Here is a 20,922-nt window from a genome sequence, read left to right as displayed (position 1 = left end):
ACACTCGGAAGCTTCCATTCTTCCCTTTCATGAAAAGTACTGGCACCCCAGTGGGACAGGTGGATTTGCAAATAAACTCTTTGGGCAGGTTTTCTTAAAGGTAAGCCTGCAGGGCAGATGGCTCAGGCTCAGACATGGAATAAATGCACCCAAACAGAATCTTTCTTCACTCCTGGTTGCTATTCTATGGGGCAGTCATACTCCCACTGTGATGGTAGGGAGTCTGCGGTGGAGGAGGGGGTTCAAATATATCTGCATAATTATACTGGGAGGAATTGGTGTTCAAGATCTGTGGCTGAAATAGCCAAGCCAAGTGCTCTGCTTGTGGTCCTTAGAAAACTATTGCACACTTCCCACCCACTGGGGGCTGGCAGTGCTGATGGCACAACTCTGGCTGCGTCGGAGGAGTACATCTGTGGGTGAAGCAGCAACTGGAGGCAGCACTGATTCATGAAACCTCAAAATCTTTGGCAATCCCTGTCAAAGCATTCCGGCGGAGGAATGATGGGTGCTGGTTCAGGTCCAAAGCACAGTGCTCTCAGTAAGAAGCTGGAGCACTTGGTCCTGCAACCTTGGTTTTCAGCAGCCAGCTGCATAGCCTGTGCCTGGCAGCACTTGGCTGTCTGCCTGACTGCAGACTACCAGCTCATGAGATGCCAGTGTTCCTTGGGGTGTGAGGGGCTCTGCTGGATCCATGCCTGGAAGGTTATGCTCTGTCAAGGGGTTAGTGGTCCGAGCAAGCTGTCAGGACTGGGACATGGGTGGTCTGGCCTAGTCAGGCCTAGTCAGAACCCAAGTCCAACCCAAAGATCAACCAAGAGTCAGGTCCAGTGCAGCTGTCAGGAAGTCTCTCCTTTGCTCAGACAACTTCCTGTGCCTCCTTCTGGCTTAAATTGTATGGTCCAGCCAATCAGTGAGGCCAGTTATTGTCCTTAGTGAGGATCCTCATGGACAGTGCCTCTTGGAGAAGTCAGAGTTCTGCTAGCCTCTCACTTCCAATAGTTCTGGGTGTTACCCAGTGGCGGCCAAAGTGCAAGAGCTGTGTAGGAACCCAGGTTTGAGACCCATGTGCACGCTCACTCATTTCTAGATTTACTCTGGGGCCAGAGTGTGGTAAGACCTGCTGGGATGTTCAAGGGGAAAACAGCCAGGTAGCCATTCTCCTCATTGTGATTTTGTACATGAGTCAGGTACAACCTCAGCCCTTGTGCACCAACAATAGTGGAAGGAATCTCAGTAAAGCAGGCAGAGGATGGGGACATGATCCCATCCCACTCCATGCTAGCCAGTGGAGAGGAGCTGGCATCTGCTAACGAAGTGCAACCTACTAAATCATACTAAGCTGTTACTGCTGTGTATGCTCTCCCAGGGCTCCAAGAGGCACCACAGGCAGAGGCTTAAAGCTACACTTTTGTCCTGTGTACGCTTTTAATTAGGAATAAGAAAATATTCCTTTCCTGCCAGGCCAAGTAGAAGCAATCCAGGGCACTGGACATAACCCATGTAGACCCTCTCATGTTATTTCCTACCCCTTCTTGGGTGGCAGCAGGTTTTAGAATTATGATGAACAGGGCTGCTTACAACTCTTGGAGCTACTGACTCAGGCTGTGTACAGGTTCAGGCAGGCACCACTTCACTTTGGTTCACCTTTTGAAGCTTTTATTTGCATCCATGAGGGCTACAAATATAATTTAAAAAAAAAACAACCTGAGATCTTGTTAGCTGACTCCAGGATTCCAGGCCCCAAGCATTGGCCAACACTGCCTATGCCTTAATCCAGGCCTGCTCTGTTTTAATCTGCTGCCTTCTTTTTTTATTTTAAAGCACATCTAATGATCTAAACATCAACACCAATTATACTGTCTCGACAAACGTGTTTCATTTTTGACATAGTAAATATTCACCTGCCTCCCTCGTGAGGGTAGTGTATTTCTTACCACAAATAGTCTAGACACACTTGAAAATAATTGGCCCATCAGGATTCCTTTGGCATTCATGATAATGCTCTTAAATCACTGTGAATTAATGTGGCATTAATGATGATGTAATTAATATGCATTTCCATAGAAATTCCATGATGATTTAGCAATTAATCCATCAACAGTGATACCGTATCTCAAGAAGAAATAAAATAAGTTGATCTTTCAAGACAAACAATTCCATAAAAATTGCACTTATACAAACAAATCTGATTCAAACAACAACATTTTAGTTTTGCTTTTTTCCTAAGAAGCCATTTTGCCATCCAATATCAATTTCAGCAACGTGGAGGTTTACGTGAAAATGCCAGTAATACAGCTGTGCTAATATAATTGCTTCCTAATGCTGTTTAGTGGTGCCTGAAGGCCAAACTATGAAGCATGTTGCCCAAATGACAATGCTTTGAAAGTCTGTTGCTACAATTTCAATATTTTGTAAAGGCTTTTTGAGCTTGTGTGTGAAAAGATAAACACATCACTTGAGTTCAGATAAAACTGAACGAACGAAACTATGCACAAACTAAAACAACATTCGTTGATAAACTATTGGAGAGGGGAGGATCTGTTTTCACCAACCTAATTTCAACATTATTTTCATAAATGCTTTGGAGGTATACTCTCGTGGCACCATGCTACAGGGGGTTATATATACGTTGCCATAAGAGAGTAGAACCATTAATTTATAATAGTGGCATATGAGTAATAGGCAAAATTGTAACAATAGAGCCGCAGTGTAATGTTTAACAGCAACATTAAGTTTTACTTCATGTTATTAATAGTTTTACCATGCACTTTCAATAACTGTTTTTCATCAGAGAATATAGAAAATTAGATGACACAGATTTTCACGGTTTTAAGGTAATAAATGTATCTTTTTCTAGAATTAAAGGTACAAAGAAAACACTGAAAGCTTTATAATTTTTTATCTTTGGATACAAATCTAACATTTTGATGCACACAACAGCTTCAATATATATGCTTGGTACAAAACTACTATAAATACTGCCTCAAAAATAGAATGAAAGGGTGACAGAAAGTCAACTTCTCGGTACTGGCATAGTGAACTCTCACAAGACTCATAAGCAAGAAGGTGGTGTTCTGCTCTCCCGACCAGAGAGGCTCTGTGGGAATCCTGTGGCTCAGCTGCTGTGGAGCCTTAAACCTCACTCAAGAACCAAAATGATCTCCTTTCTTCACCCATGGTTTCCCAAACACGCATTACAAATACAGCTTTTCTTTCTAGCTGCCACAAGAGCCTGCAAACCTTCCTGGCTGCTCCACTTCCTATTCAGGTATGTTACTTTAACAAAAAATAAGTTGTTAACCTGTACTGGGTTGGCAGACTCTCATATCTTATTTTATCTTTTTGGCAACATCTCACGTTTTGATTAATGCACGAGTCTCAAATTTTATGCGAAGATATAAATACCTAGTACTTATTGTACCATTATTAGTGGAATTGGAGTCAGAAGACCCATGTTCCCTGGAGGAACTGTTATTGACCAGACTCCAGCAAAAAAGGGAACGTGGGGAGTTAGACTGGAAGTAATTCAGCCACAAGGGGAAAGCAGTGTAAAAGGTTAGCGTCACTCTTTATAAATGAAACACTTATATAAAATATTTTATAGTCCAATAATTTGTACTCATTAGCTAATTAAATGCTCACAATAGGTCTACCATGCAGGTATTATACATGTTTTACAAATGGGGAAAACTGAAGCACAGCATGTACTAAGATTAAAAGAAAATATTGGAGCCAGAGAATTCAGGAGTTCTTGAATTCAAGTTCGGTGTTTGGATTACTGGAGCACACTTCTCAATTCTGTTTCATCATTTGGTATCACCCTTAGGGGATGAGCAAACTGGCTCAGAGAGTGAGAAAAGGTCTGAACTCTTACTAAAAACTGGGACTTGGGAACTATCTGTCAATAAAGTAAAAATCTCAATTAAAAACACAAAGCTTCACCAAGTACTTTCTCAAAAACCTTGTTTTTCATATTATGCTGTTAGATTAGAAACTTCCACCCACCCTTAATAGTATTGGAAAGAATTCTCAAAAAACTCAATCATTGATATACAGAATGAGGAGGAAGAAGCTGGTGATATCACTTCTGAATATGAGACAAGAAGTAGGAATAACGATAGCAATGAATGCCACACTAATGATAACATGCAAACAAAATAGACTATACTGAATGCCACACATCCAAGAGATTCTTCATTGTTATAAAAAACATAGCCCTACATGTATGCAGTGTAGTTGTAGCTGGCCAATGGGAGCTGGGGGGGGGGGCAGCGCCTGTGGGTGGAAACAGTGCACAGAATCACCTGGCCATGCCTCTGCCTAGGAGCTGGCAGGACATGCTGGCAGCTTCCCAGGAGCCACCTGAGGTAAGCACCGCCTGGAGCCTGCACCCCGAACCTCCTCCCACACCCCAACCCCCTGCCACAGCTCTGAGTCCCCTCCTGTACCCAAACGCCTTCCTGGAGCCTGCACCTCAAACCCCCTCCCATGCCCCAATCCTCTACCCCAGCTCAGAACTCCCTCCCACACTCCAAACCCAGCAGCCCCAGCCCGGAGACCCCTCCTGCACCCCAAACTCCTCATCTCCAGCCCCATCCCAGAGCCCGCACCCCCAGTCGGAGCCCTCATACAACACACCCTGCACCCCAACACCTGTCCCAGCCCAGAGCCCCCTCCCACACCCTGAAACCCTCATTTCTAGCCCCACCCCAGAGCCTGTAGCCCCACCCCAGAGCCTGTACCCGTCCCACATCCTAACCCCCACCTCAGCCCAGAGCCCTCTCCCACGCTCCGAACCGCTAAGCCCCTCCCCCCTCCCCAGAGCTCCCTCCTGAACCCCAAACCTCTCATCCCTGGCCCCACCCCAGAGCCTGCACCCCCAGCCAGAGCCCTAACCCCCTTCGCACCCCAACCCTCTGTCCCAGCCCAGAGCTCCCTCCCGCACCCTGAACCCCTCATTTCTGGCCCCGGGAGCCCCCACCCCAGCCGGAGCCCTCCGCCCCTCCCGTACCCCAACCCCCGCCCAAGCCCAGTGAAAATGAGTGAGAGTGAGTGAGGGTGAAGAAGAGCAAGCGACAGAGGGAGGGGGGATAGAGTGAGCAGGGACAGGGCCTCAGAGAAGGGGCCGGGGCAGGGCAAGGATGTTTGGTTTTGTGAGATTAGAAAGCTGGCAACCCTAGAGACAGCAGGGAGAAAAGGCTTCTCCTAGGTCGGGGTGGGCAAACTTTTTGGCCCGAGGGCCACATCGGGGTTGCACAACTGTATGGAGGGCCGGGTAGGGAAGGCTGTGCCTCCCCAAACAGCCTGGTCCCTGCCCCCTATCTGCCCCCTCCCATTTCCCGCTCCCTGACTGCCCCCTCAGAACCCGCAACCCATCCAACCCCCCCTGCTCCTGGTCCCCTGACCACCCCCTCCCGGGACCCCCACCACCTATCCAACCCCCTGCTCCCTGTCCCCTGACTGCCCCAACCCCTATCCACAAACCCGCAACCTGACAGCCCCCCGGGGACTCCCACCCCCTAGCCAACCCCCTCTGCTCCTCATCCCCTGACCACCCCCTGCCAGGACCCCCTGCCCCTAACTGCCCCCTGGGATCTCTCTCCCTTATCCCACCCCGCGCTTCCTGTCCCGACTGCCCTCCTGACCCCTATCCACATCCCCAACACCCATCCAACCCCCACTCCCAACCTCCCTATTCCCCCTCCTGACCGCCCCAGAACCACTGCCCCATCCAACCACCATCCCCCCCGACTGCCCCTCAGGACCCTCCACTCCCTTACCCAACCCCCCTGCTCCCTGCCCTCTTACCAGCAGCAGGAGCTCGCAGCTGCGACACCCAGCCAGAGCCAGCTGCGCTCCCCATGCTGCCCAGCGGGAGCAGGAGCATGGCCCGCGTGGCAACATGGCTGCGGGGTAGAGGGGGACAGCAGGGGATGGGCTGGGGACTAGGCTCCCCGGCCAGGAGCTCAGGGGCCGGGCAGGATGGTCCAGCAGGCCACATGTGGCCCGTGGGCCGTAGTTTGCCCACATCTGTCCTAGGTGGAGCTGCTTGCCTCCATTTAGGGGAAACACTGAGTTTACTTCTATTTGGGGAAGGGCTGGCAACCAGAAGCCAACATAATGAGTCAATGATCCAGTGAGGGGCAAGGAAATGTATTTCTTTTGTATTGTGGGTTTTTTGTTTTTGTTTTATTAAGAGAACTACTCAGGCCTACCAGGAGGCCCATTGTAAATAGGCCAAAGTTAAGAACTAAAAACCTCCAGCATAGGACTGATTTACTCCAGCCCTTCTGGCCAAAGTGAGAAATGCTGAGGCTGACGTGGCTAATGAGATGCCTTGCCACACTTTCTGTGAAATACTGTGTAAAAAATTTTAGGTCCTATATAATTAAGAAGGCTGTGGTATATTGCAGTCACATGGAGATGTGTTTCGTAAGGTAAGAGGGAGACCCTGAGGTGTTAACACAAATAATAATTATTTTTATTCATAAACATTCCACATCTGGGTATGGAATTTGTATGTCGGGCCATGAATGCTTGAAATTGGGGGTTGGGGTGTGGAAGAGGGTAAGGGCTCCAGCTGGGGGTGCAGGCTCTGGGGTGGGGCTAAAAAAGGGTGCGGGAGGTGGCTCTGGGTGGGGGGGAGCAGGGGGTTCGGGGTGCAGACTCTCAGAGGGAGTTAGGGTGTGGGCTCTGACTATGGGTGCAGGCTCTGGGGTGGAGCTGTGGATGAGGAGTTGGGGGTGCAGGAGGGTGCTCCGGAGGGGGGGGAACCAAAGGGTTTGGAGCGTGGGAGGGGGATCAGGGATGTGGCAGGAGGTTGGGGAATGGGAAGAGGCTCAGGGATGCAGGCTCTGGGGGGCGCTTATCTCAAGCAGCTCCCAGAAGCAGTGGCATGTCTCCCCTCCGGCTCCTATGCGGAGGCGCAGCCAGGCGGCTCTGTGCATTGCCCCATCCACAGGCGCCACCCCTACAGCACCCATTGGCCGTGGTTCCTGGCCAATGGGAGCTGCGGGGTGGCACTTGGGGCGGGGGCAGAGTGTGGAGCCTCCTGGCTGCCCCTATGTGTAGGAGCCAGAGGGAGGACATGCGGAGAGAGGAAAGCCCTCGACCCCACTGCCCGGATGGAGTGGGGCAAGTCCCGGAGCGTGCTGCCCGGCAGGAGCTCAAGGGCTGGATTAAAATGTTTGGAGGGCCAGATGCAGCCCCTGGGCCATAGTTTGCCCACCCCTGCTATAGAATCTAGGGTAGTCACTCCTCTGTGGAGCAGAGGTTGGATGAGGTTAAAGTGTATAGCTGAGTGTCAATTGTATACCAACACCACAGCCCAAATTCTACCCATCCAAATGGTCCCATGTGTCAGTCAAAGGGGAGGCATGATAGAATGGAACCCAGATAGAATGGAAACCAGCATAGTAGATCCCTTAGAGCAGAAGAGCAATTACTCAATGCTACCTTGTGGCATCTGTCAGAAAAAAGGAATCCATGAGCAAAACTGTCCTAAATCCTCTAAATCTCAGCATTCACAGGATATTTTACATTCCTACAGTCATGTAAATGAAAAAGCTGTTCTTTACAGATAATTCTTGCAAATGATCTTGTGAAAGACTGACTACACTGCAAAGTTGTTTTCTTTGTTTTCTGTCTCCTGTTCTTTGAATTACAATATTTAAAATCCCCCCAAAAGGCTTCTGTTTCTCTACATCAGCCCTGGTGGGAATGCCTCATTTTATTTAAAAGGATTTTCATCTGAACATAGCAATGTTAAAAAGCTTAGATCAACAAATTAGACTGAAATAGGTGCCAGGATCAATATGGGATAAAATCTGCAGAATGGTTTCCACAGTTATAAATTAAATGTGAAGGCCTGAAAGACACCTTCACATACTATTCATATAATTCTAAATAGTCTCCTATGCAATGCTGTGATTTAGGAATGTTTGCACAATTTTGTAATTTATTGCTTCCTGCCTGGCCACACAAACAGCTGCACATTGTTGTTCTGCAGACTTCAGATGGGGGAAAAGAAATAGTATGGTGCTGATCAGATTGCAGTATAGGTGATAAGTCCTGATTTACTCACCCCAGGATTCCAGTTTTGCATAATTTGCAAAGTATCACCCGCATTTAAATACTAAGATTATACAGTGCTCTGAAACTCTAAACAAAGGTCAATGATCAACATGGAAATTCAGTTGGAACTGATATAGCTTAGCAGGAAATGTCATGGTGAGTGAAACCCATTTACTAACTCAGAGAGAGAGAGTGCAAACTCCACTTTATATCACCTTGAACGGCAGCAGTGTGTAAGATCTTCTCTTTTAACAACATTGGCCCCCACCTAAAATGTTTCTTCCATTTTGAAAGATTCTACTGCTATGAGAACTATTCGCTATAGTTAAAGAGTGGGAACACTACTGGAACTGACAATCTCCACCAAACTGATGGAAATTTTTGAAATGCACCTAATATAACTGCAAATCAAATGTGGTCTTAAATTAGACATCATACAGCCCATGCAGTGTAGTTGTAGCTGTATTGGTCCCAAGATATTAGAAAGACAAGGTGGATAAGGTAATATCTTTTATTTGACCAATTTCTTTTGGTGAGAGACAAAAATTTCAGAGATCTGTGTTGCTTGAAAGCTTGTCTCTCTCACTAACAGAAGTTGGTCAAATAAAAGATATTACCTCATGAACCTTGTCTCTCATCATACAGTCCAGTCAGCAATGGTTAAATACTAGAGGATACACAAAAGACAAACCAAAACTCCATATAATTCCAAAAATATCAACCAGAAAGTTTCATGTTAGATTTGTGGCACCTGAATCTAGATCAAAACTAAAATTACATAACCCTATTTTTCAATTCATGACCTATCTGAATTTTGGCTAGTTGGGGGCTGGTTTACAGTATGCTGCCATACAGTGGGTGAAATCTTGGCTCTGTCGAAGTCGATGGAAGTCTTGTAATTGTCTTTAATAGGTTTAGGATTTCACCCATTACATATGGTTAAAATGTTGTGGATGAAGTTCACAAAGGGGTTTTGGTCTGTTTGTTTAAAAAAAATACTTAGTCCTATGAACACGCAAAAAATATTTAATGAGGAAAACAACATTATTTATTTTAGTTTGAATTTGTTACAAGTGAGTAGTGCAAAATATTAAAAGCATCAACTATTTCATATTCCTGTGGACTTTGAACCCAAACCCTGCACCAAAATACAAAAATGTGTTGGCATTATGTTTGCAAACAAAAACCACAGCTTTCTTGTCCCTTCTCTGCATCTAACCAGCGATATGTGGAGAAGAGGGCAAACTGAGTACATGCCAATTGCTGTGGACACAGAGGCAAAATGAGGACAGACATATGCATGGATATAAGCAGAAGGCCATAACTTTTCTTAAACTTTAACACAAGAAAGGGGTGCTATCCGCCCATCATCCATGCTCTCCTATAACCAGACATTTAATTGGTTCCAGTGCCTTCTGGAATGGAGGCAAAAGAGGGTCCTCATGGCCCTTGCGCTGAGCTAAGTCCTGAGATCTGGGGAACGCTAACCAATCAGCACCCCTCTACCCCAGCTGGCCAGTGGGTGCCAGAGACTCCCAGGGGCGAGCTACCTATTATCCCTTGGCATGTGTCTCCCTCCCTTGCCACTGAGACTGTCCCCCTTTCAACACTGGTGCCTCAAGTTACCCCACCCATTGATGCAGGTGGGTGGCATTGACTGCTCATGGGGTATCACCTAATTTCATTGCCACTCTCAGCCATTCCTTCCTTTGTTATGCACCATCAGGGCCATACATCTTTCACAGACAGGCTGCTTGAATACCCCTGCCACTCCTGAAGCTGACACCTGCCTTGTCCTTTACCTCATTCTGGGCTCTTATTTATCAGCATCCTGAAAGAACTAACTGTGGTCTCATCTCTGGCTTCTCATATATCACATTCTTGATCCTGTACTCTTCATTGAACCTCACTCCTTTGCCTACTGCTTATTGGCAGTCCAATTCTAGTCCGGTCTGCGAAGGTTTGGGAATCTCTCTCTGTTTCCAGTTGTCCATGAATCCAAAACGAAGACACACAGTGTTTTGATTATGTCCTTGAAAAACTAGAATCCAATTACTGTGGCTTTCCAAAACCAATACCTAAGCCTCCCTCCGATTATTTCTTTTCTTCTTAAAATGAAGAAGTGTTCAGAGATCAGTAAATAGAGCAGAAAATATTCCATTTTAAGTAAGAACATTCCATAAAAAATTGCCTTCCATCTATATCATATCATCAAAGAATATAAATACTAAAAACATGACTTTCTGCACCAACTATGAGAGAGGCAAGGTGGATGAGGTAATATCAAGTTGGCCCAATAAAAGATGTTACATCACGCACCTTGTCTCTCTAATATCCTGGGACTGACACAACTACAACAAAACATGCCCAAACTATGTTATCAGAGTAAGATTAATAGTTTTCTTCCATGTTGTAAATATTTCATAACCTGGAACTTAAGTAGTAAATAGTCCTTAAAAGATTTTTTTCCTAGTCTACAACTAGATGTTAAACAGGGACGGACAACTACAATAGAATGCAAAGCGCCACTGAGAGTAATTAGAAGACCGAGGACAAATTTTTCAATGTGAGTGCCTAAAGTTAGGTTTTTCAAGTCCATATTTAGGCCCATAAATAAGGGGCCTGATTTCCAAAGATGCTGAGCACTCATCAACTCCCACTGAAAGGGGCAGAAGCAGCCAAAGCAGGGACTGCTGCACTGGTGGGAGGTTGTAAAATGGAGTTGAGCAGGGGGACTGGGAACTATACAGCAGAGAACACCACACACAATATATAGGCACTAGGACCCAGGCAATGCTTCCCCTCCACCCCACTATGTCATGGGGGGAAATTGCAGAGAGAAACCCGTCAGAGTCTCCCACTGGTTAGAGCAGAAGCAGAGACCCTCTGCACACTTAGAGCATTTCCTACACTTTTGACTGGACTTTCACTGCCCCAGTGGTTCTCAACCTGTGGCCTGCTTGTCGCCCAATCAGCACAGAGCTATGGCCCATGTGACATTCTCAGGGCCATAGAGGTAGTATCGGATGAGGCCCACAATGGTAAATAGGTTGAGAACCACTGCTCTACCCTGTGCTGATTGGCTGTTTGCTCCAACCCTTCCCCTCCCTGCCAAGTCTCTTCACCTCAGCTTCACTCCACACCTGCCCCTCCTATCCTCTTCTCCCCTCATTCCCCTTCCCTTTTATTTCCATGTTGCTGATCCCTGCTTCACTAAACCCACCTCCCGAAAATGTTTCAATATGAGGTTTAGCATGGTTTCCTTCACTCATGTTATCTGTTAGAAGGGCTAGTACTCCCAAAACAAGGGCTGAGCAAGTAATTTATTTTTCAGTTTAGCCAGCAAACCAAAACTTCATTAGAAAAATGGGTTCTGAAACTGTGGAAGGGAGGAGTTACACCCTTTAGCTTAGTGTTTAGGGCAGTGTTCTCAAAGCCGGTCCACCACATGTTCAGGGAAAGCCCCTGGAGGGCTGGGCCAGTTTGTTAACCTGCCTTATCCGCAGGTTTCGGCTGATCGTGGCTCCCACTGGCTGCGGTTCTACATGAAGCTACCTAATATGTCATTTTGGCAGCAGTAAGATTAGAAAAGCAAAATTTAAACCAGTTTCCAGCAACAGTTTTACTGGTTCAGAGGCATCCTCAAAGAAGAACTAACACAGCAATCATTAAATCACGTTCTACAGTATTTGTAACTGAGCACAGCTATAAAAACAGTTAATGATATCTAGAATGAACATGCACTGTACGCTGACCTTACTGAAGAGTTAGTTGGAGAAGGCCCATAAGATGCACCAAAAAATCCCTGAGGACAATAAATCCAATAAATCTATTTTAGTGCAACACAAAAGTGCTGATCACTCTCCACTCTGCTGCACTCAGAGCAGGTTGTTGTTGTTTCAACAACACGTTTTCATTGTACTATGTTAAGGCACTTAAAGGATAATATTACATGACTCACAGTTTTACTCAAGATTATAAAAATCTGACACTTTTTCCTACCTAACAATCAACATCATCCTTCTTCCTTGTAGAACTTCCTGCTGAGGTGGCATTGCTACGGAGTCCAGCACAAAGTCAGGTCTCATGTTCAGATAAAAATATCTACCTCCCTACACATATCCACTTCAGGCTATTTTTTTCTCCAGATGCACATTCTCATAAACAGTTTTCTGTTTTTCTGATGACAGTTCAGGTATTTTAATGGAAGCCACACACCTCTATGGTTTATTTACCAGCTGGCTAAGGAATTGAAATGAAGCAGAATACTAAGATCTGATTTGCCATTCTACATCAACAAATTAAGTAAACATGCTCAGAACATTGCAAAACATAGTTCTTCAGTCTGTAGTCACAGCTACGCCACCGCCTCAGGTAAAATGAGCTTTGACTTAAAATATCAGTGATCAAATAAACACAAAAAGCAGAAAAAAGATCATGAATAACACTGAGTGAAGGTAACTGCACAATATTGCTCTAAAAGAATATGTTGGCGAGGAAAATACAATGCTATATGACAATCACATGTAACAGAGAAGTCACATTTGTAGCATGTGGACAGCTCTCTGTTCACTTTCTGTGACAATCAGGTTAGTGCATTTCACTAAGTCTTTGTCTATACTGAGGACATTTAAAAATTGTATGGAGTTCTAACACTGCTTCAAATTGTTAAAACCAGTGATATCCCCAGTGTAGAGAAAGCTTGAACAGACAGACTCATTTTTACTACCATTTCATTAAGAAGTGCTTTTCAAAAACGGTGGCAAAAATGGATCCCAGAGATCCCATTAATTTTAGTTCCCTTTCAACTGAACTGGTGAGAAAAGGTCTTGAAAATTTCCCCACTGTAAACATGGCCTAAGAAGTATCTGATAAAATCCTGCTGTCTTTCCCTTTAGTATAATTCTCCGTTGTACACACAATGGGTTACTGGATTCATGTTTCTTTGGGTTGCCCCCAAAACATTCTTCTCCCTCCCACCCCATACACAGTGTGTTTTTCTCATGTTGTATTCTGTTAACGTACTCTTATCAAAAGCATCAGAAAAATGCAATGAAAAGAGAATGTGATGTTGTTCTGTTGGATGTTATTCAACATAAATCTAAATGAAGGAAGAGCATGGAGTCAATATTCATTCTATATAAAGCCAGCTAACAAGCTGCAGTGAAAAGAGCTCTTATTGCTTTCAGAAAGAACATATTTACCTTTCAACTTGAGGTCCACATTGTTCCTCAGCCAAGGATAAACTCCATAGTTTGACGAGTCTTCAGGAATGGGATTATTAGATGTCCAGCCATCACAGGCAAACCGAAAAAAATTCTCACAGGGATCCACAGACTGGTTTATTTTACTTAAGATGGAGGCAGCTATAAAGTATCACATGGATTTATGGATTATTTTTAGCAAAACAGAAAATTATGCCAGATTATATTCCCAAAATGATAGTTAACATACATCAGTTATCCAAGCAAGGCTTTTCACCTTCATCTGAAGGATAAAGATCATTCCCTGGCTTGCTGTGGTCTTGCTGTTTCCAGAATCTAACTTTGCACATACATAAACTAAATAACAGCCAAAATATTTGTGCATGCATTGTAATAACTAATTTGGACAAACCTGCCATTGATTGTTATGAGATGATCACTGCAGCCAAAGCTATAAAAAATGAACTTATAGAACCTGAATAGAAAGGGAATCTCCATCTTGCAAGGACAGAGTGAAGTCTATCTAGGCATTTAATATCAGAGCATGTCAAACAGGCTGTAATTAGCACACTCCTAAATTATACATTCTTTACCTGCAGCAGCATAGCACTAAAGGAAAATATGTAAACTTCTTTACTACCTTTGAAGAGAGGAAAGAAAATACCTCCTGTTTAATCTTTATGAATGAATGCCCACTGATTATTATTAGAGATCAGACTCTTCTGATAAAGACATCAAGTCTAAGTCAGTGGCTTTTAGAAAATTTTTGTGAGCCATACAGCCAAACAATCCCTCTCCTGGTTATCAGTAAAAATCAAATTCCATAATAAATGATTATGGCATAAATATGCATGTGATAGCTAGATTATCCGATTTGGATGGTGTGCATGGAATAGGATACTGAGCAGTTTTCTTGTCCCCACTTCACTATCAATCAGAATAAATTTGAAATTTAAAAAAATTGCTTCTCTCGGGCACAGCAGAAGCCACTTGCACCTATGGTGGATATAACTCAAAAGATTCAGATGTTCAGCCCAGTTTGGCTAAACATCCATACATTTTGAAGTTTATCCAAATAATTTTGCTCTGAAAGTTGGACCGGAAGCCTGATAAGATTCACAGGCTTTTTGTGGTAATATTTCCAGTACCTGCTAGTTTTACTTAGGTTGGAATTGCCATTACAATAACTTTGCCAGTGTGGAATTTTTAAATGTTCATTGGATAACTACAAAGGGAGAAAGTTCGGGATTGGTTTGGTTGGAGTTTTGATGAAGGTTGATTTGGTTCTTATTAAATCAGAACTGTCCCTATTTGCACCCTAAACATTACACTGTTTCTTCCTTCATAGTGTCCAGCAAGCACTCAGGTTTGTAAAGAAATCAATAAAGCATACTCTAGGTTAGCCCAAAGATAGTCTTTGTCCTTTATAACACATGCAACCACCTCCTTTTACCTTCCCATACATTCTGCACTCCTCTGCACTCCACTTGTGATGTCTCAAATATTAGAGACAAACTTGAACTAAAACTGAAACTCTGAACTCCCTTGAAAGTGAAGAGCCTAATCCATATCTGTACTGCATAGCTTGGGCCCATCTTTACTACATACACCTCTACCCCAATATAACGCTGTCCTCGGGAGCCAAAAAATCTTACCGCGTTATAGGTGAAACTGCATTATATCGAACTTGCTTTGATCCGCCAGAGTGCGCAGCCCCACCCACCCCGAAGCACTGCTTTACCACGTTATATCTGAATTTGTGTTCTATCAGGTGGCGTTATATCAAGGTAGAGGTGTATCGTGCTTACTGGATGCTTTGCCCTTAGGCAATTATTGTACAGCTTTTGAATAGTTGTAAGACAAGCTGTGACCTAGACCTCAAGAATACACTGAAGGGATTCATTACTCATTGCTTTTTGAAGTAAGACTGTTGAGTCAAGTAGCTCTCCAATTCTGACTCTGGACTCTGTGCAGTGTGCAAATTGTGCAGAATGACAATTTTTGTTGATCCAGCAAAAAAAATTAAGGTCAGTCATACATTAGCACAACTAATAAACATAAGAAACAGGAAAAATGGTTCAGATAAAATACAGGCCCCTATTTTTCCAAAATCTCAAAATAAACCCCATATTTTTTAAGGTTCTTAAATATTTAGTCAATATATTCCACCCTATTGCTTCCTATTTTTTGTCTCTCTCTCTCTCTCTCATCTTTCAAGGTTCAGCTGCAAGTAAAAGTGCCCAAATACCTGCCAAAAGTTGTTGTTGCAAAGGGCAAAGTAGAAACAGTAACTGTAGAAAAACTGATGAAAAAGTTTGTTCTCGTGAGATTTCCAAACCAATTCTGTAGTCTCAAGAAGTTCAGCTAAACAATCAAAGTTTCAAATGCAATCCAAACTCCACACATTATGAGGCATGAAAAAATACCCCCAAAAGATGCCATATTGTCAACTTTGTTTCTAATTAAATACCTTGACCGTTGGATTTTCAAACGTATTAAGCATTGGTCTATCTTTGCTCTCATTAAAGTCAATTGGACAACCCACACTGTTTTCAGTGGGAGCAGGATTAAGCCAAAGCTGAACAGTTTAGAAAATTTCACCCTGGCTTTATAAGGCCCTTTGCTTGCAAACATTTACTGGCACCATAGGCCCCGCGCTGCAAAAATAACCACATGGTTCTCTAAACGGGCACAGCAGTCTGCCTGCATGTAACAAGCTGTGGCATCAGTGCCCTTTGTCACCACACTTGGTATTAAGTATTTGCTAGACCAGGCCCTAAAGCAGCTACGTGATTATTAACATTTTGCTGATTGGTTACTTTGCTAGCTACTGAAAAGGAAACTTAATTAATATGAGCATTCCTAAAAGTGTCTTTATCCAACACTAGGCCTACAGTAAAAAAAAAGACAGGATACAGTAGAACACGACAACAATACAAAAACAAAAGCAAAATAGAACTAGAGTAAATTGCTGCTGCATTGGTTTTTACATGATCTTAACATTTATTCATTGTTACCAAGCCTTCCTGAGTTAAAAGGCATCATGGAACCATAGAATACTATCAATATTTCATATTTCTCTCAACCAAAGTATTGTAATTATGATACAAAACAGGTTTGAAAATTGTTGCTTACCAGCTTCAACACATTCTGAAGTCAAGCAATACTGTTGCTTTGGATGAAGGTTTATAAGACCTTGGCTAACTGCAAAATGGAAAAACAAATTGGGATAATTTGTAGTGCAATGAATTAATTGTTAGCATTTTGAGTCAAACATCCTAAACTCTGTAGTTTGAACACCCTGCCATATACATACTACAGAATGTAACTTTTTTACTCAGTATGAATACCTCTTGTCTCAATAAATTGTACTTGCTAGGTGGGTGCTGGGTGGTGTTTAATGGCCTGTTTATATACAGAAGGTCAGACTAGATGATCTGGTGGTCCTTTATGGCCTTAAACTCTATGACTCTATGAAACAGGTGCTGCCATTTTGTTTTTCATAAGTCTAAAAATAGCAACATGAAAAAGCAGGCACCTCACCTTCAGACAACATTAAATGGCTAACACTAGGGCCCCACTGGTGGAAGGCCAGTGTACCAGAGATGCTAGTTCTTGGACTGACTTCAACACATTGTTTATTTGCCAGCTTGGAAGATCTCACACCCATTGGTCATTGCAACCTCGTTTAGATTCTCTTGCATCAGAATACTGCATTTTTTAAAAACAAGACCAGTACGGTACTTAAAAAAAATAAACAAAATGGCTTTACAGTGTCCCTAGTAATTTTCAGTAGAAACATAGCTTTTTCAGAGGCTTCAGACAGCCACTGTGCTTTAGCTTCTTTACTGGTTTTCAGAAGCTTTCCAAGTCTAATATTTCAAAAGGTTATCCACAAAATATATGTGCAGTTCCTCTGGGAACTAAAGTAATAAATCCTTTGAGTGCTGCTGTCTTGTAGAGCTACTCTAACAAAGCGAGGGAAAAAATGAAAAAAAAATATTGAAATGTATCAGTTGTTTCGGTTTCATGTGGTTTGAAAGCGGATACTTTTTGTTTCTTCAAAATTTTCTCTAAATATTTTTTGAAAACCTGCAAATTTTTATTTTTCCTCCTCTCTCTCCTATTTCCTCAGTGCATTAAAATGAATAACACACATCCAAGATTTTTTGGGGGGGTGGGGGGGGGCAGGTTATGCATTTTGGAGGAATTCTTTTTTTTTTCCTTTTTCCAGTTTACAACATTTCAAAACTTCTCCAACTTTTGAAAAGATACCGAGAAGAAAAAGGGAAAAATGTTATAAAATGAAAAAAGAAGCCTAGCCCTTATCCATTCTGTTGCACTCAGTGTTAAAAGGGGGAAAGAAGAGGAAGAAGGGAGTTGGGGAAAATTTGATATTTATGAAATCTGAAAACTGTGTTGGTTTTCAAAAAGCAAAACAAAATTTCAATACAAAAACAAAACATTTTGATTTTTTTAGAAATTTCCTTAAAAAAAATAAAAATTTGAAAAAACACATTTTTGGTTTTGATTAACCCCTATTTTTTTTGGAGGGAAATTATTTCAGTTGAAAAGTTTTGATCAGCTCAATTGTCTTGCCATCTGATGTTACCAGAACCCATCATTACATACAATTGTGATTACGTTACACTATTCTGCATCTACTTCTTAAGGTTATTTCCAGACTTCTAAGAAAATAAGTGGCATAAATACCTGAATGAGAGAAGACTTTAAATGCCACAGAAATAATCTCACTAGCTTTACAGTTTGTGAAGTCTAAAGCTACCAGCGAAGCAGGGGCAAGGGGTATGGAAATCAAACCTTAAATCACCTTATTCTCTGATCTTGCTGCCAGAGAAGGAATGGGCAGAATGATCTTTCCTTCCCCTTTGCTCCTCCCACCAGAGCAGGAGATCAGACTGGGACATGAGTTACTAAATTTATATGGGATTAGGGGCTCCTAAAGATGTTTAATGACAAACTGAATGGCCAGGGGCCAACTTGACTAGGGAAGGATGTGTCCTTGGAGTCCAGGAGTTGTGCTGAAATCAGTGTATTTCCATTATGGCATCTGTTGGCACATTTTATATGGAATCATAGCCAGAATCTTAAGCTACCCTCCCCCAGCAGAGCCGCTAAGAGAATGGGACAGTGCAGCGGTAACTAGATGGATGGGATGTTCAGGGATGTGCCAACATTCCTATGTATGTCAGATATTCCTGGAAAAGGACTCTATTGGAAGTTTAGTGGCATACTCTGGTAGCTGTTAAGTGTCTTGCTAGAGGACTTGCGTTTTTATGCAGAAAATACAAATAAGAAACCCCACTGGTCAGAAAGAGACAATTTGTCCAGCTTCTTACTGATTTTCAGAGATGCTGAGCACCCAAAACTCCCAGCAAGGTGAAAGGGAGCTGTGGGTGCTTATGGTCTTGATCCTGCACCCAAAGTCCTCAGTGGGAGTTTGGACCACTAGGTGCAGGATGGCCCCCATTATTCTTATATAATTGTCTCTTTAGCATTACATATTTTTGCCTGCATTTTCATGTCTAAACATTGGATAAAGAACTTGCATCTTCAGTGAATTTTAGTGACTTTGTATATATTACTTGTACATAAAATATAACCTAAGAGGAAGAAAATAAGCCCTCTTTTTATAATTATTCCTAGCTGTGTGGTATTCTATTTTGCACTCAAACTGTGGACCTGATTTTGCCAGAAGTTATGGATGTATGAAGTTTCATACTCATTAAGAGTCCAGCTGAATCCCCCAAGACTCCTTGTTTGATACGTGCAGTTACTCATGTATAAGTGTTTGCAGGCTCAGGACCAACATACTGTAGCCTGTTGATTCAAGTTTTCCATATGAAAGTTTTCAGCTGATGCACAGGAGATTGTAAAAAATGGTTCTAAGCATAGAGTCTAGGGCTAGTATATCTTTCAAACAAGACTATAAAAAGAAATAAAAACGCATTAATATCCTTAAAGGCCAGATTCACACCTGGTGTAAAGCAGCATAGCTGTGTAAAATTAAAACAAATTACACTGATTTACTCCACATGAGGATCTGACCCTGTTGAGCTTTTATGGAAATACTGCTTTTCCAGATGGCTTTCATTTAGTAGTAGGCATCTTTGGCCCAACCAAATATATTCCACATCATTTTATAGATCTGTTTATGTACTTTAAACAATATTCCTACAAAATTCATTTACAACAAACTCCAGATCCTGAAGAGGAAAATATTCTCCACTCTGTTCAACTGCAGCTAATAAATCTGATACAAATAGTTTAATTTCAACCAACATGCATTTGATTGTCATTTTTCCAAAGAAGATTCCGCAATTCATCACAGAAAAACATTAACTGTTAAAAAAAATGTGCAGAACATTTAGTCAAATCCTAATGGAAACCAAATGAAATGAATAACCAAAGTGATTCCATAAAGCACAAACAGTATAGCTCAGTTTTCTGCAAACAGAAAATATTAATCCATATTAGTCAAAATCTATCAGTTAATTAGCATGATTGATACACATAATTTTAACAGTCTCTACCCAAACTATAAAAGACCACAATTCTTAATAGAGTACATTCTACTGAATATTCAAATTCAAATAAAGTACTCGAAGCTATGTTAGCTGGTGTTGCAGCTCCCAACTATAACAGTTTGTTTTACAAATGTCTTTACTGAAATATTTTCATTTCCATTTAAAATAAAAGAGCAGAAGGAGAAAGGATGGTGAATATAGCCAAAACTATGCCTAGGTAAGCCATATAGTACTTGCATTCCAGCAAGAAGTAGAAAATCTTGAGAGAGTTTCAGTTTTGCTAATGTATAACTTTTAACTTACCTAGGAAAAGTGCAATGCCAAGCACTATAACACCACTTATGAGCATGCCAAGGGCTATCCGAATGGCTTTGCTGGCGGTCCTCTTTGCGCCTGGCGCTGAATTCCCCATTGCCTCTCCTTCCATTAGAATGATTTTAGAAAGCACTCTAGAAAAAATCTTGTTTTCTTTTTACTGCTGGTTTGCCAGCATTTCAGCTATTCACAAACCCTATATATAAGCTCTGTCTTTTCTGTCACTTTCTTATTTACAACTTAAAGTTCCTGTCATGAACCCTTTCCTAGCCCACACTCTATCTCAAAAAGAAAAAAACCCACACATTAAACACTGGCTGTCTTAAGTTTTCCTCTGACCAGGACTTGGGATGACAAACAGTGACTACTTTATTTACAGCTCTTGCTGTCTGCAAAGTCTGTGAACCAATCGCTTAATAGTTTCCTTTATCAGTTCAGAACATGAATATTTCACAATATTGCTGAACAGATATTTTAGCTGCTCAAACATATAGCAATAAAACCTTTTACTATCAAAACTAAACTTCTAGCAAACGTTTTCTAACACATTGGTGGAGTGGTTTTTCTTGCACCTATTTAAAGAACCTAATCATCTGCTGAACATAATTCCTTTTTCTTTAATCATCCTTGCTGCATCATTTGTCTTCATCAGAAAAGACGTCCTCTCAAGCATTCAAATCCCTTTATAAAGTTTCCTAGGGGTTTTTGGGATATCCTGTAGTATTTTATTTTGGGAACTTTGTATATGATACTATGTGCCAAAAATCATAGTCCTGCTC

At 42.4% G+C, this 20,922-nt stretch overlaps 1 protein-coding gene across 2 annotated transcripts in view; it reads right to left on the bottom strand.

Moving 5' to 3' along the window:
* The window catches only part of PHEX (phosphate regulating endopeptidase homolog X-linked), a 133,641-nt gene extending 113,213 nt beyond the window's left edge, over window positions 1–20,428 (bottom strand). For both annotated transcript variants that reach the window (XM_039520930.1, XM_039520931.1), the window contains exons 1-3: window positions 20,132–20,428; window positions 16,416–16,484; window positions 13,281–13,442 (exon numbers count right to left, since the gene is read on the bottom strand). In XM_039520930.1, the coding sequence (XP_039376864.1) occupies window positions 13,281–13,442; window positions 16,416–16,484; window positions 20,132–20,255 (355 nt within the window). In that variant the 5' untranslated portion in view covers window positions 20,256–20,428. The remainder of the gene's footprint in view (window positions 1–13,280; window positions 13,443–16,415; window positions 16,485–20,131) is intronic.
* Between the last annotated feature and the right edge of the window lie 494 nt (window positions 20,429–20,922).

This window comes from Mauremys reevesii, linkage group 1 (assembly GCF_016161935.1).
Source record: "Mauremys reevesii isolate NIE-2019 linkage group 1, ASM1616193v1, whole genome shotgun sequence".
NCBI classification, from domain to species: domain Eukaryota; kingdom Metazoa; phylum Chordata; order Testudines; family Geoemydidae; genus Mauremys; species Mauremys reevesii.
Note: the sequence above shows the minus strand (reverse complement) of the source record. Positions and strands in the feature narration are given on the sequence as shown.